At 29.7% G+C, this 14,181-nt stretch overlaps 1 protein-coding gene across 4 annotated transcripts in view; it reads left to right on the forward strand.

Annotated features, from left to right (window-relative positions):
• The window catches only part of LOC109600809 (protein bric-a-brac 1), a 405,012-nt gene that overhangs the window by 152,288 nt on the left and 238,543 nt on the right, over positions 1 to 14,181 (forward strand). For all 4 annotated transcript variants that reach the window (XM_049962995.1, XM_049962997.1, XM_049962996.1 and 1 more), the window contains one exon: positions 8,690 to 9,551. In XM_049962995.1, coding sequence (XP_049818952.1) covers positions 8,715 to 9,551 — 837 coding nt within the window. In that variant the 5' untranslated portion in view covers positions 8,690 to 8,714. The remainder of the gene's footprint in view (positions 1 to 8,689; positions 9,552 to 14,181) is intronic.

Raw genomic sequence — 14,181 nt, forward strand, 5'->3', positions numbered from 1 at the left:
ATTAGTGAACTTATTGCCTCTTTTGCATTTCACATCCCCTAAACGCGATTTAATATTTAGAAGTTAATTGCATTATTTCATTCTTTGTTTTATTGATTATTCTGATGCAGCTTTTGGATACTTGCCAATAAAGAATATATTTGGATGTTTGTTATATTGTTGTATTTTCTCTTTAAATGATCCTTCTAAACATAAATAAACATATGCAGATGTCCAAAATAAATTAATAGCTTTTTTATTAAAAAAGTAAATTAATTAAAGAAATCATATCTGACTAATTAATTATAGATAATACGCTGTGACCCATTTAACAAGGGAACACACCTGCAACTCATTTTCAATGAATAATAGCTTAATTGACAGACAACCAAATTTTTTCATGCATATTATTTTTTCTTCAGTCTTCTTCATCACATTTATAGTTAAATATTGAAGATAAAACGGAACAAACTTATGAAATCAAATATAAAAATTATATATTTAATTCATCAGAAAATTGTTAATCATGTTATAATAGACAAGATAACATAGATAATTGCTTTTTGTGTAGCCTTTTGACACATTATTTATCGAATTATAAATAAAGAAGTTGAGACACATATTTGTAAAAAAGGAAAAATAATTAAAGAAATTGTATCTTATTTAATAACTATGGAAGATAATGATGTTATTAATGTTATTAAATAATAAAAAATGACCACTATCAATAACATTTTTGTGTTTACAAACATAAACTTATTAATAAGCAATATATATTTTCAGAAATTTGATATTTTTACCAAAAAATATTATAATATGTATCTGCCAGGTGATATCTTATTTATTTTGGGTTCACACTGATTTATTAAGTAATATTTTTGACAAATATTATATAGACTTTTGCCTATATATTTTTAGAAAATAATTTTTATGTCATACTTAAAAGTTTTATCGTGTCTCAGTTATTGTTCATCGAATTGTAAATGAAAAATTCGGGGAATAGTACTTACACTGAGTGTATACTTCCAAAAAATAAAATATTTAATAAAAAAGTAAAACTAATTAAGGGTATCGTATCTGATTATAATAAAATAAAGACTATTTTAAGAATTTAACCATTATAAATAATAAAATATTTGTAAATTATGAAATTATTTCAATCAATTTAATGTATATAAAAATATTAATTTTCTAAATATATATATATTATTGAAATAACGTATAAAACTTTGTATTGTGATTGTAATAAAATAAACACTATTTTAACATTAAATAAAATACCAAGATTTACTTTATGTTAACAAATACAGACTTATTAATATGGAACATTTTGTTTAACAAATTTAATTTTTTGATGATAAAAAATATTGGATTGATTTTTGACAATTCATGGAATTATAAAAAAATTGGTTAGAATTTCCATTTTAAATATCCTATTCTGAATGTATATTTTTAATAAAAAAGTAAAAATAATTAAGTGAATCGTATCTGATTATACTAAAATGAAGAAGACTATTTTAAGAATTTAACCATTATAAATAATAAAATATTTATAAATTATGAAATTATTAAATCAATTTAATATGTATATAAAAATATTAATTTTCTAAATATATATGATAGATTAGCGACTGTTAATCTGGCTTTTTAATTTGATTAAAAGACTAAATTCACAATAATACGCTTTATTACAACAAACGTACTTTAACCCTCGACATCTAAAGCTTGACTGCCTGGTTCTTTCTTAAGAACTACCCCGAATATTAAATGTAAACAAATACTTCAGATTTGCTTATAAAACAAAACTAGTCTAAATAGATGTGAGCACGTCGCATCGGTCCATCGGTGAAGGTGATGACGTAAGCTAACACGGCCTTCCTGACATGTGGGGCGTCCTCGCACCTTCCGCAGTTTTGCAAAGATTCACCTGACACCGGTAATCTGTAAACATTATAACAGCAGCAGTACAAGCTCAAAATATATTCGAAGAACTAAGTCTAAACCTTATTTCATTTAACAAAATAGACTGTTATGTGGCACAGTTAACAACCACCAGAAGCTCAGAGGCGACTCAACCATCAACAGGTCTGTTACACCCATGACTCTCAAGTGCTATCAAAAGATACCATATTCTAGCCAGGAGCTCAGAGGCGGTTCAACCACTACCAGGTCTATTACCCGCTTGTCTCACAGACACAGAACACAACAATCTAAGCCTGCAGAGCAGGGACCTTAAAAATAGCCTGCCGAGCAGGGACCTTTAAACATAGCCTGCAAAGTAGGGACCTTAAACATAGCCTGCAAAGTAGGGACCTCAAACATAGCCTGCGACGCAGGGACCTTAAAAATAGCCTGCCGAGCAGGGACCTTAATCATAGCCTACTAAGCAGGGACCTTCACATATAGCCTGATACACAGGGACCTTAAACAGCCTACTAAGCAGGGACCTTTACACACATTCACACATCAATCTTATTAAATAAACCTATATCCATCATACCTTATAGAATTTCTGTATCTGGCCAGGTTCGTAACTGTTCATGCGCTGCTATTGTAGTTCTACCTCGGCTGCCAATCCTTCGGAGTACCTCTCATTAGGTAAACAATGCGTTACCTCAAAGGGTCCGTGATACTTTGGTTTCAACTTTCCTCTATACGACAGCTAATAGCGACATCTAATCCTAACGAACTTGCTTCTGTATGTAGTTCGGTTGACAATTCCAGATCAAAAATGTTGAAAATCGGATAAGAAGTCAATCGTACATTTTCACATCTACATGTCCATTCAAACGATTTTCCCTCACGTAACAGTGCAGATATCGGTGCTGTTAAAATTGCAAAGTTTTTCACAAGATGTCTAAAATATCCAGCCAGTTCTTTTTCGATCACACCTAAATATTCCACAGATGTTATGTTTGGAAAAAGTTACATTTTTGTATATTTAAGGGCGTCAATGTCCTTTCTTAAGACATTCTTGAATGGGTCGAGCAGGGCACAACACATCATCAACATAAACAAACGTAATATCGTCTTTAAGTGGTCCAAGGGCTTTAACGATGGCGCTCTGATAATCTGATGGAGAGTTTATGAGATCAAACGGCATTCGGTTGTTCTTTTATTTCTTTCGTAACCCACTCGTCCATTCCTGACAAATTCAAGTCATATTCCTCAAATGTAATTTCTAAATCTTACAAGTCGAAATTGCGCTGCAGCCACACTTAAACCTTCTGCGCAGTCATCTTCAATGTTGCTTGAGTAGTTTGGGCGTTGGCCATTGTCGATAAAATTTCCATGTTTTGTTTTTGGAATCTGTTGTTACTTTCTTGCTGCTAGTCTCTCTCCGATGCACTTTCGGTAATGTTCACAACGTTCGGACTCACTGCGCGTTTGTGTTTTTCACTATTGTCTGTTCGTTCACAAAGAAACACAAAAAAAAAAAAAAAATATTTTTTTAGGTCCTTTCTTCCGGAAATAATTCACGAGAAGATATCCTTTATCCCACTTCTGATGATAGATTAGCGACTGTTAATCTGGCTTTTTAATTTGATTAAAAGACTAAATTCACAATAATACGCTTTATTACAACAAACGTACTTTAACCCTCGACATCTAAAGCTTGACTGCCTGGTTCTTTCTTAAGAACTACCCCGAATATTAAATGTAAACAAATACTTCAGATTTGCTTATAAAACAAAACTAGTCTAAATAGATGTGAGCACGTCGCATCGGTCCATCGGTGAAGGTGATGACGTAAGCTAACATATATATATATATATCATTGAAATAACGTATAAAACTTTGTATTGTGATTGTAATAAAATAAACACTATTTTAACATTAAATAAAATACCAAGATTTACTTTATGTTAACAAATACAGACTTATTAATATGCAACATTTTGTTTAACAAATTTAATTTTTTGACGATAAAAAATATTGGATTGATTTTTGACAATTCATGGAATTATAAAAAAATTGGTTAGAATTTCTATTTTAAATATCCTATTCTGAATGTATATTTTTAATAAAAAAGTAAAAATAATTAAGGGAATCGTATTTGATTATACTAAAATGAAGACTATTTTAAGAATTTAACCATTACAATTAATAAAATATTTGTAAATTATGAAATTATATCAATCAATTTAATATCTATAAAAATATTAATTTTCTAAATATATATATTATTGAAATAACGTATAAAACTTTATTTTTATTTAAAATTTATTCGATTTGTGATCAAAACGTAAATTTTAGCGAAAACCAAATTATATCAATCACTTTAATATCTATAAAAATATTAATTTTCTAAATATATATATTATTGAAATAACGTATAAAACTTTATTTTTATTTAAAATTTATTCGATTTGTGATCAAAACGTAAATTTTAGCGAAAACCATCCACATAATAACATGATGGACTTAATCAGGAGTAGTTTGTACTGCAAACACTATTCAGCCAGGTGTGAAACCGATGCCAGTTTCAAATATTGCGGTTTATCGTTTAATTTGCAATAGTAATGTATACGTCGTAGCTGCCTAACGAACGCTGAATATTCCACCCCGCACCGGACAGATAACATTGAAACGTTGCGGTGAGTTTACTCACTTCAGGAACTTGCCTCCATTCTTGTTTCAATTGCCGTTCTGTGGTACCCGGTATTTAGTTACATTTGCACATACGTTTCTCTGTGTGGTTTCTTCGGTTAACATTTTTATTTGTATCAATGGCACTCACACATGGTCAAATTTATTGTGCATTTTGGCGGTTACGTGCTTAAAAATGAATTTATTCACACAATATTCCGTGTCAATAACTGCATAAGAAAATTAACATGTTAGGTCATATTTAATTATATATAGTATTGTTAATATTATTAAACAACTCAAAAATATATAGATAAGAATAATTGTTTGCACAGTAACCTAAAAATTGGCTCATTTTTGAAAATAAATTTTATTAAATAAAACTAAACTAATCATCGTTTGAACAGTTAATGTTATATAAAAAATATTATTTATATTTTATATTTACAAAATTCAATTTGTTACTGTTAATAACTGAAATATGATTATAAAAATTATTAATATTAGTTACGTTTTAAAATTGTGAATTCGATTATTTACCAATGAATATTCAAACTATTCGAATATTCATATTCAGTTTTGACGTTTCAATTTACAGTTAATTTAAAATGGAATTTTGTTCATCTCTTATATAAATGTCAATTTAGTCCCTGAAAAATCTCATAAAAAAACGGATAAATATGAATATTATTATTTAGGTTAACAAAATATTAATATTCATATTTAGTTGTTAGTTTACTTAAAATGTAGAAATGTGAGTCAGGGAGTATTTAATTTACTATTTTTAAATGTTTGAGGTACCTAGTTAAAGTAAGATAATCTCCGAACATGCATTTAACTTTCTTCTAACTTAATTTTAAAATATTCAGATTTTCGAATTATTTGATTTGCTTTTAAGAAAGAAAATGTATCAGGTTTTGTATAGTTTCTAAAATTTTTATTGAATTTTACTGTATTCAAATTAAATTTTATTAGATTATGTATAAGAATATTGGTCAAAATTACCAAAAATATGATGATAATTTACAATTTAATAGTTAATAATACAGTATATTTGAAGTGAAGACAACATTTAATCAAGCACCAACAATTGTTTTCCGACGTAAATTTTATGAGGGATAAAACTAAAAAAATGATTTAATATATAAATATATTGTTTTTCATAAATATTTAATTAGCAACTACAAATGGTAAACTTAAATCTTGATTTTAAATCATATGTTTTATAAATGTAAGTGCAAAAATAAAAAATTGAATTAGTTGTGGTTTGAACAATTATTATTTTTCGAAAATATTAATTTATTTATTCAATTTTATCACTTACACAAATTTTAAAATACACTCTAAAAAACTGAAAAATTTAAGTTAAATTAACAAAGAACATAGACAATCATTTGTATTATTAATATTGCAATATTTAGTTGATAAAATTTATTTTGATAATCTGAAAAGCCGAAAATGTGGAAAATATAATTGTTACAGACACGAGAAATTATATATTTTACTCTCATTTTTTTCTTAGAAACCAATAATTGGCAAATAAAGTAAAATCTAAATATTGATTTTACATAAATTTTATAAAATGTGCTTGTAAAAATAAAAAATTGGGTTACTTGCAGGTGAATCAAATTTTATTTTCCGTAAATATTTATTAATTTCTTTAAATTTATCTCCTATAAAAAATTTAAAATATTTCTATTAACATTCTGGAAAACTAAAAAAATATATATCAAATTAATAAAGAAGATATGTATAGTAAAAGAGTCTCTGAAAATAAAAAATAAATGTAAATTAAACAACAAAAAATATTTAAATGTCGTTTGATTTTTTGTAAATATTAGTTAATTTGTTATTCTTCTACAAACATTTTCGGCATATCTTAGAAATGCTAAGTTGACAAAAAATTAATTAAAATCTTATGTTCCCTCATTAACGACAACTTTTACTTGTAAAATTTAATAATAAAGTTGTTTACGACATTAATCTTTTAAAGTAGAAATATAACATATAAAGTAAAAACTTTAATTAATATTGATGTGAACGTTTTTTTATATGTATCATTTAATTTATATAAAATCGTCTCCGATACAAATTGCAATATATTTCTATCAACACCCTGAAAAATCGAAGATAATCAAAGTTTAATTAAATTGTTAAAGATTACGAGAAGATATTCCTATCAATAATATTTATTTCTTTTCTGAGAAATGTATAATTGTAAAATGTTTTTTTAATAAAATTTTAAATATTGAGTTTTTGACATAAATATAAATTTTATTCTCTAAAGTATAAATAAATGTATACCTGTAATCTAAAAGGCTTAACATAATAATGTTGTAATGATATCGTTTGAACAATTATTGTTTTTTTGCATTAAGTTAACTTATTCAAATTTATCTTCTACACAAATCTCAATTTATTTTTATTAATAAACTGAAAAGCTGGAAAGATATCAGTTAAGTCAAATTAAAATTATACACTAAATACAATAAAATTATCATACAACAATTTTTTTAGAAAAAAATAAGATGGTTTTCAACAAATTTAAGATATAAAAGTAAGTTAGATTATAATAATTTATTACCAACTTATAAAAAACGGTAAACTGAATTGAATTAGTTGTTCAACATTTTTATAAATATATTTTTGTTTAAAAAATCTGAAAAACAAATAAAAATTATTATAGAACACAGAACGTGATTTCTATCTTTTCTTAGGAATAAATAGTAGACAAGAAATGTTTTTAGAGTAGTCTAAAAAAATTGGGCTCTACTTTTCATTACAAATTTTATAAAAATATACGAAATGAAAAATAATTAAATAAATAAATAAATATGAAGATTAAATTAGTTATCAAAATTAGTATTATATTTTTATAATATATATTACCATAGAGTTATTTGATTAGAATATTTTATTATTGTTTAAATTTTTACATCATATTTAGGTGTATGGATAATTCAGATTTCAAGTTATTTGTGACATCTTCCGTCGCTAATCATTGACTGACTATTTGTAGATACTCGAAATTGAATAAAGTCTTAAATTTTTATATAAATGATCTAATTTGCAAATTATTTACCGTAATTTAGAAGTAAGTCAAAAATGAATTGATAATTGTCAATCTTAAGTAGTAGGTAAGGAAATACTTAAATAAAAATATTATCTATTGGGTGGATGCAATTCAAGAGTCAACTGGGTTGCATAACATTAAATACAAATAAAGAACCCCCACATGAGAATATTTAAATCGAAAACTTTTTTTTTTTGGTACATTTTAATGGGATTTTTACTTACAACGTCTTCAGCTAATAAATAAGCAAGTATTATATTAATTAATTGTCAAGTCGAATTCGGAGGTGAGATAGTCAAAACTGCATCCATCATTTTGGAACCCATCGACGCGATTTTAGCGGGAAAATAAACGCGGAGCCTTATCAGTGGGTGTCACCGTCCGTCGGTAGCGGCGATTTGTTTACGTCGAGATTGACGTATCAACGGCGGAATAGGTAGGCCGGTCATCGGCGGCGATGCACACGCGACCGCTCCGAATCCCGCCGTCGGCGCCACTCCTTGGGACCTGGTGAACTCGATGACCGTTCGCCGCCGCTATCTACGCCACGACGCCGTTCTTTCGCCGAGGGTGGGTGAACGATTTGCGCGGGAACGGGCCCAATGCCGGAGATGTATGTGTGCATGTAATTAGGGTGTTTGGGTGTCCACGCGGTCTTTGTGGGTGTATGGGTGGGGTGAGGGCGGTCCGGCAACCGCTCTGGTGGGGGTTTAAGGCGTGCGCTGTGGGCCGGGCACTATCCTCCTGCCGTGCTCGTCGGGCCTTCAGTATCCTCGTTGCCTGCACGGGTTGCGTTACGCGTCCACGCGATATTCTATCCACCACCGATCGACGTATACACGTACACGTGCTCCATTCGGCAGTTGCATCCTCCACAGACCCCATGCGATGAGACATTGTTCTAGCGCCTTTCTCGATTAGTTCGTCCAGTTCACTGACTGATCCGTACGCTTTCTGAAGTTCAGAGTTTGGACCTAAAACGTTGAATATTGCCATGTGTCTGGTGTTGTTGTGGTGTTGATCGTGTTGTTGTTTGAACGTTTGCAGGGTGTGGGACATCAACGGCATCGCCATGCAGCACGCGACAGGTTCACCGCAGCAGTTCTGCCTCCGCTGGAACAACTACCAGTCGAATCTGACCAACGTCTTCGATCAGCTCCTGCAGAGCGAGTCCTTCGTCGACGTGACACTGGCCTGCGATGGCCACTCCGTCAAAGCCCATAAAATGGTGCTGTCCGCGTGCAGCCCCTATTTTCAATCGCTCTTCTTCGAGAACCCTTGCCAACATCCAATCGTGATAATGAGAGACATTAAATGGCCGGAACTGAAGGCCGCCGTCGAATTCATGTACAAGGGTGAGATCAACGTGTCCCAAGAACAAATCGGGCCGCTCCTCAAGGTAGCCGAATCACTCAAGATCCGCGGACTGGCGGACGTGAACGGCGAACAGGACGTGGTGGCACCAGGTGGTAGCGAGCTCACGGCCCGTCCGTCCTCCATCAAGCCGATATCCACACCGAACAATCACAGCGGCCACACACCGGTCAACGAATGGGACAGCATCAGACGCGGTGCCGGCAGCGGTGCCGGCACCGTTGGCGGTGGTGCCGCCTCCGAAACCGACGCCGACAACGCGGCCCGCGCCAAGAAACGGCGCCGGCCCTCGGGCGAGCGGAGCTCGATGAGCTCGCCGGCCGAGAGCGCCAGCACCGAGATACCGGAACCGCCGCCCTCGGTGGAGATGTCGCCGGCGCCGTCGGCCACGCCGTTGCCCACGTCGTCCGCCTCCGTTGAACCTCTGCCGTTGACGTTGCCGTTGCCGCCGCAGCCGTCTATTTCCCATGCTTCATCCGCCGACGACATGGAGATCAAGCCGGGCATCGCTGAGATGATCCGCGAGGAAGAAAGGGTAAGTTTGAGCAGTTTTTGAATGATTAAGTTAGACGCAATTCGTTTACGAAAACGGTGAATGCACCGGAGCTAATTTTAGAAGCGCCAACACCTGCATTCGGTTAGTTGCAGCTTCCAGTTATTTCGAAGAGCTTTCTCAAGTTACAATTGAATCAACAGTCGGATGTCGGCAATATTTAGCAACTTGCTAATAGCTGGTAGCCAGAAATAGCTCGGAAGTCTCATCAAGAGTTGTTCTAAGAAATGAAATCTACAATAATTAATATTGGAGTCATTAAAAAATACAATGGAAAACTATGTATTATTTCTATAGAAAAACTCATTAGTAACTATCGTGTTTATAAAACATATTTGTTATCTACGTTGTTAGCATCTAAATATATTTAATTATTTGTTTGAAGAATTTTATAGTAAATATACAGTGTGCTTCATTAAACATTTGTTTTTTCCAATCCGGTCCTGGTTCGGTTGAGCCAGAATTCTCACAAGCTTTATTTTATGACTAAAACTTCTAGAAAACACTGCACCTTCCAATTCAGTGTAAATTTCTAAAGATGTGAACGTTTTGCTCTCCAAATGTTTATGAGATTCATAGTTTTTCTAAAAAAATTGTTAAATGGTGTGTTGAAGCTAAAATCTCTGTTTTTTTTTTTAACTACAATAAAATTCATTCATTCATTTCATTTTTGGTGTATAGCAGTGTCTGTCTCATCAGGAGCCATTCCAAAATGTTTATCAGCATATTTACTCTTTATGTTTCTCTTTTACCACATAAAAATATACCAGACTGATGATTCTTTTAATCTTATATAAACGTCTAAGGAATCAGTTAGAATAATCACCCTGTATATGTAAGATGTTCAGTATGTTATTAAATTGGATACTGAAGCTAGAGTATTTATTTATTGATGTGACTCTAGATTTTTTATTAGTTATTAAATTAATAGAAACTTGTCTCTTCTAAAGGGAGTAAAAAATTGGAGTTGTATCAATAACATAAACATTTAAATTTAGTAGAAATATTCACTGATTATATGGTTAATTTACCAAGCTATCATTATCAGACCGTTACAATAATATCGGTATTGAAATGACTCTAAATGGACTTCTAAATCAAGTATTAGGAAGAACGCAGCAGGCATAGACATGTATTTAATCTTTGAACAAGTTTAAAAAGTATTTCTATGCTTAAGTTTTAATATGTTATTTGTAGAATTTTAATGGCTTATCAAAAAAGGAAACCAAACTGAAACTTGTCTTTTAAAGAGGAAGTAAAAAATTGGAGTTGCATCAATTAAAATACCAGATTATTGAAATAAACATTTAAATTTAATCGAAATAGTCACAGAAAATATCTTATATTGTCAATTTACCAAGCTATCATCATCGGACTATTTCAATAATATTGGTTTGAAGTAACTCTAAATGGATTTCTAAATCAAGTATTAGGAAGAATGCAGCAGGCTTAGATATGTATTTAATGTTTGAACAAGTTTAAAAAGTATTCCTTTGTTTAGCTTTTAATATGGATTTAGATTTCTTATCTTATTTGTAGAATTTTAATGACTTATCAAAAAGGAAACCAAATCCCAAATTGTCTCTCATAGAGGAGGCAAAGAATTGGAGTTTCATCATCAAAAATTAGCATTATAATTAAAATATTCATTTAAATAAAATCGAAATAGCTGTTTAAAATATTGCTGATGATAGCTCTAGGTGGACTTTTAGATCAAATACTAAGAAGAATATTGGTAAATTCATTTAATTTATGTTTCCAACACATTAAAAAATATTATTTTGTCTAGTTTTTAATATGAAACTTAGAATTTTGTATTATTTGTGGAATTTTTGATGACTACATGGAAATAAATCACACAGAAAATTGTGTCTTATAAAGGGAGTAAAGCCTTGAAGTTGCACCAATCAAAATACATAATTGAAATTAAAATTATCTAATATTATCAGCTTAGGCAGTTGTCACCATTCCAGTGCATTTGAACGATGTGACCCCGTCGGACCCCATAACACACCCCACAAGTGTAACCGATTAACCTAACAGGGCAAAATTTTTTAAAAGAAAACCCACTTGTAAAAACCACGCGGTCCCATTCACAAACCAGTCGAATTAACAACGCGTCAGCGGATCAGCACGCCGATCCGTGTGCGTCCGACACAAAAGCCACTTCTGCACAGTGCCACGCACCGAAAAACCGAAGAAAGGAGCGAGACAGAGAGTTTCGGGACATTAATTCGTTTCCCCCATGCAGGCCGGCAGAACCCCCGAGTCGGTGTGATGGTGGTATTGTGTCCGGGGTCGACCTCTGTGCCTCCTAACATGAATTTTAAATAAACCATACCATATGGACGGGCACCCCGAAACGGATGCCGCTCGAAACTTTTATTTCGATAAGCTATAAACACAGCTCATCTGATCTGGCCCTTTATATTGGTATCGAAAATTATTTTGGTTTGGATGGGAATGACTTGAAAGAATTTTATTTCATTTAATTAATTTATTGTTGTTTAGATCATATTTTGTTGTTGTTTAGATCATATTTGGAACAGGTGTTGACACTGACCACAGATTATTGGGATCACAGTGAAGGTTATTTTTGTTATTCCTTGTAGATTTTGCAAGTTAGTTAAATAAAAATATGCCACAAGATTTTGGTTTTCATGAACAACCCAACCAGTAAATTCGTCTAATCTAATCCTGAGAAATCTTGCTCTAAGTTACAACTTGGAAATATTTTAATCCTACAACAAATATGTTAAAAATATTCTTTGTTAATCTCCTAAAATGTGTGAGTAATTCTTTTGTGATATATGAACATAATAAATTTCATTGTATTTTTTTTTGATAACTGATAAAATTTATAAAGAATGATGTAGTTATATTAAAAAGATATGAATTGTTAATAAAATATTTGAAAATAATTTAATCGCACTTAATAATAGTTTGAAAAAATATATTCAATACCTATTGAAAATATCACTCCAATTTCTATCAAATTTCAATTGAAAGAAATTCATATTTAATTAATGAGGTTCATTTTCGTTATAAAATTTAAAAATAAAATTTATTATTTTGAAAATCTCCTTTAACAATAATAAATATAATAAAAATTGATAAAACTCAAAGTAATATATAAAATACAAATATTTACGAATGGATATTATTAAAAGATTGTTAAAAATTACTCAAATGTTGTTAACTCAAATTTAAAGTAAACAATTCAAAAAGAAATTATGTATTTGAAATTTTCCAATATTTAAGCCTTTTTAATAATATTAAGTGTCAATTTAAAAATTGATGAAAAAACTAAATTGATTTTGTGGCAAATAAAATAAAATAGACAATTTATAAAGAAATTAAAATTTTGATAAATGTCAAATATTTAAAAATTTTTGTTTAATTTTCATTATAAAAAGTAATAAAACTAAAACTAATAAATGGAGTACAAAATTTTGTTATCTTCAATTTTCTACAAATATTTATAGATTATTAAAAAGTAAAACGATTTTGTAACCTAAAATTGAATATAAATGATTTACTAAGAAATTAGAACTAAAAATTTCCAATATTTTAGCATTTTCTTTCAATAATAAATAAGTATTTTCATAAAAATTGATAATTCTCAAACTAATTGTGAAATGCAAGATTATTGTTATCTCTAATATTCTATAAATATTTATGAATGAATATTATAGAAATTATTAAAAATTAAAACGATCTTGTGGCAAAAAAATTAAAATAAAATTTATAAAGAAATTAAAATTTTGAAAATGTCCAATATTTTATCAATTTCTATTTAATAATAATAAGTGTCATTATAAAAAGTGATAAAACAAAAACTAATAAATGGAATACAAGTTTTCGTTATCTCCAATTTTCTACAAATATTTACGAATGAGTATTATACAGATTACTAAATATTAAAATGATTTTTTAACTTAAAATTGGAAATAAATGATTTAGTAAGAAATTACAACTGAAAATTTCCAATATTAGCATTTTCTTTTAACAATACTAATTATTATAAAAATTGATAATTCTCAAATTAATATATGAAATGTAAGATTTTTGTTATCCTTAATATTGTGTAAATATTTACAATAAGAATTTAATAAGAAATTAAAATTATGAAAATGTTCCATATTTATGAATTTCTGTGTAATAAAGTCTCATTATAAAAATTTTGTTATCTCCAATAAATATATGAATTTTTAAAAATTCTACGTTAAATATTGAATATAAGTTAATTATTTTTGGAAATTTAATGATTTATAAATAAATATTATATATATTATTAAAAAGTATTTTGTGATTAGAAATTTAAAGTAAACGATTTTTGAAAAATCTTAAAATTTAAAAAAATTCCAATATTTATGATTTTTTATTTAATAATAAAGTATAATAATGTTTGAAAAGCACAACTTTTTAATTCCTAATAACTGTTTACGAATGTATATTATATGAATGTTTAAAAATTAAAACTAAATTTTTTATAACTTAAAATTTAAAATAAATAAAATAAAAAGAAATTACAACATTTCCGATATTTAGGAACAAAAAAATAAATAAATAATGAAATTAATGATTTGGTTTCCTTATTCTAAAGTTAAAA

The sequence above is a fragment of the Aethina tumida genome, chromosome 2 (genome assembly GCF_024364675.1).
Source record: "Aethina tumida isolate Nest 87 chromosome 2, icAetTumi1.1, whole genome shotgun sequence".
Lineage (NCBI taxonomy): Eukaryota > Metazoa > Arthropoda > Insecta > Coleoptera > Nitidulidae > Aethina > Aethina tumida.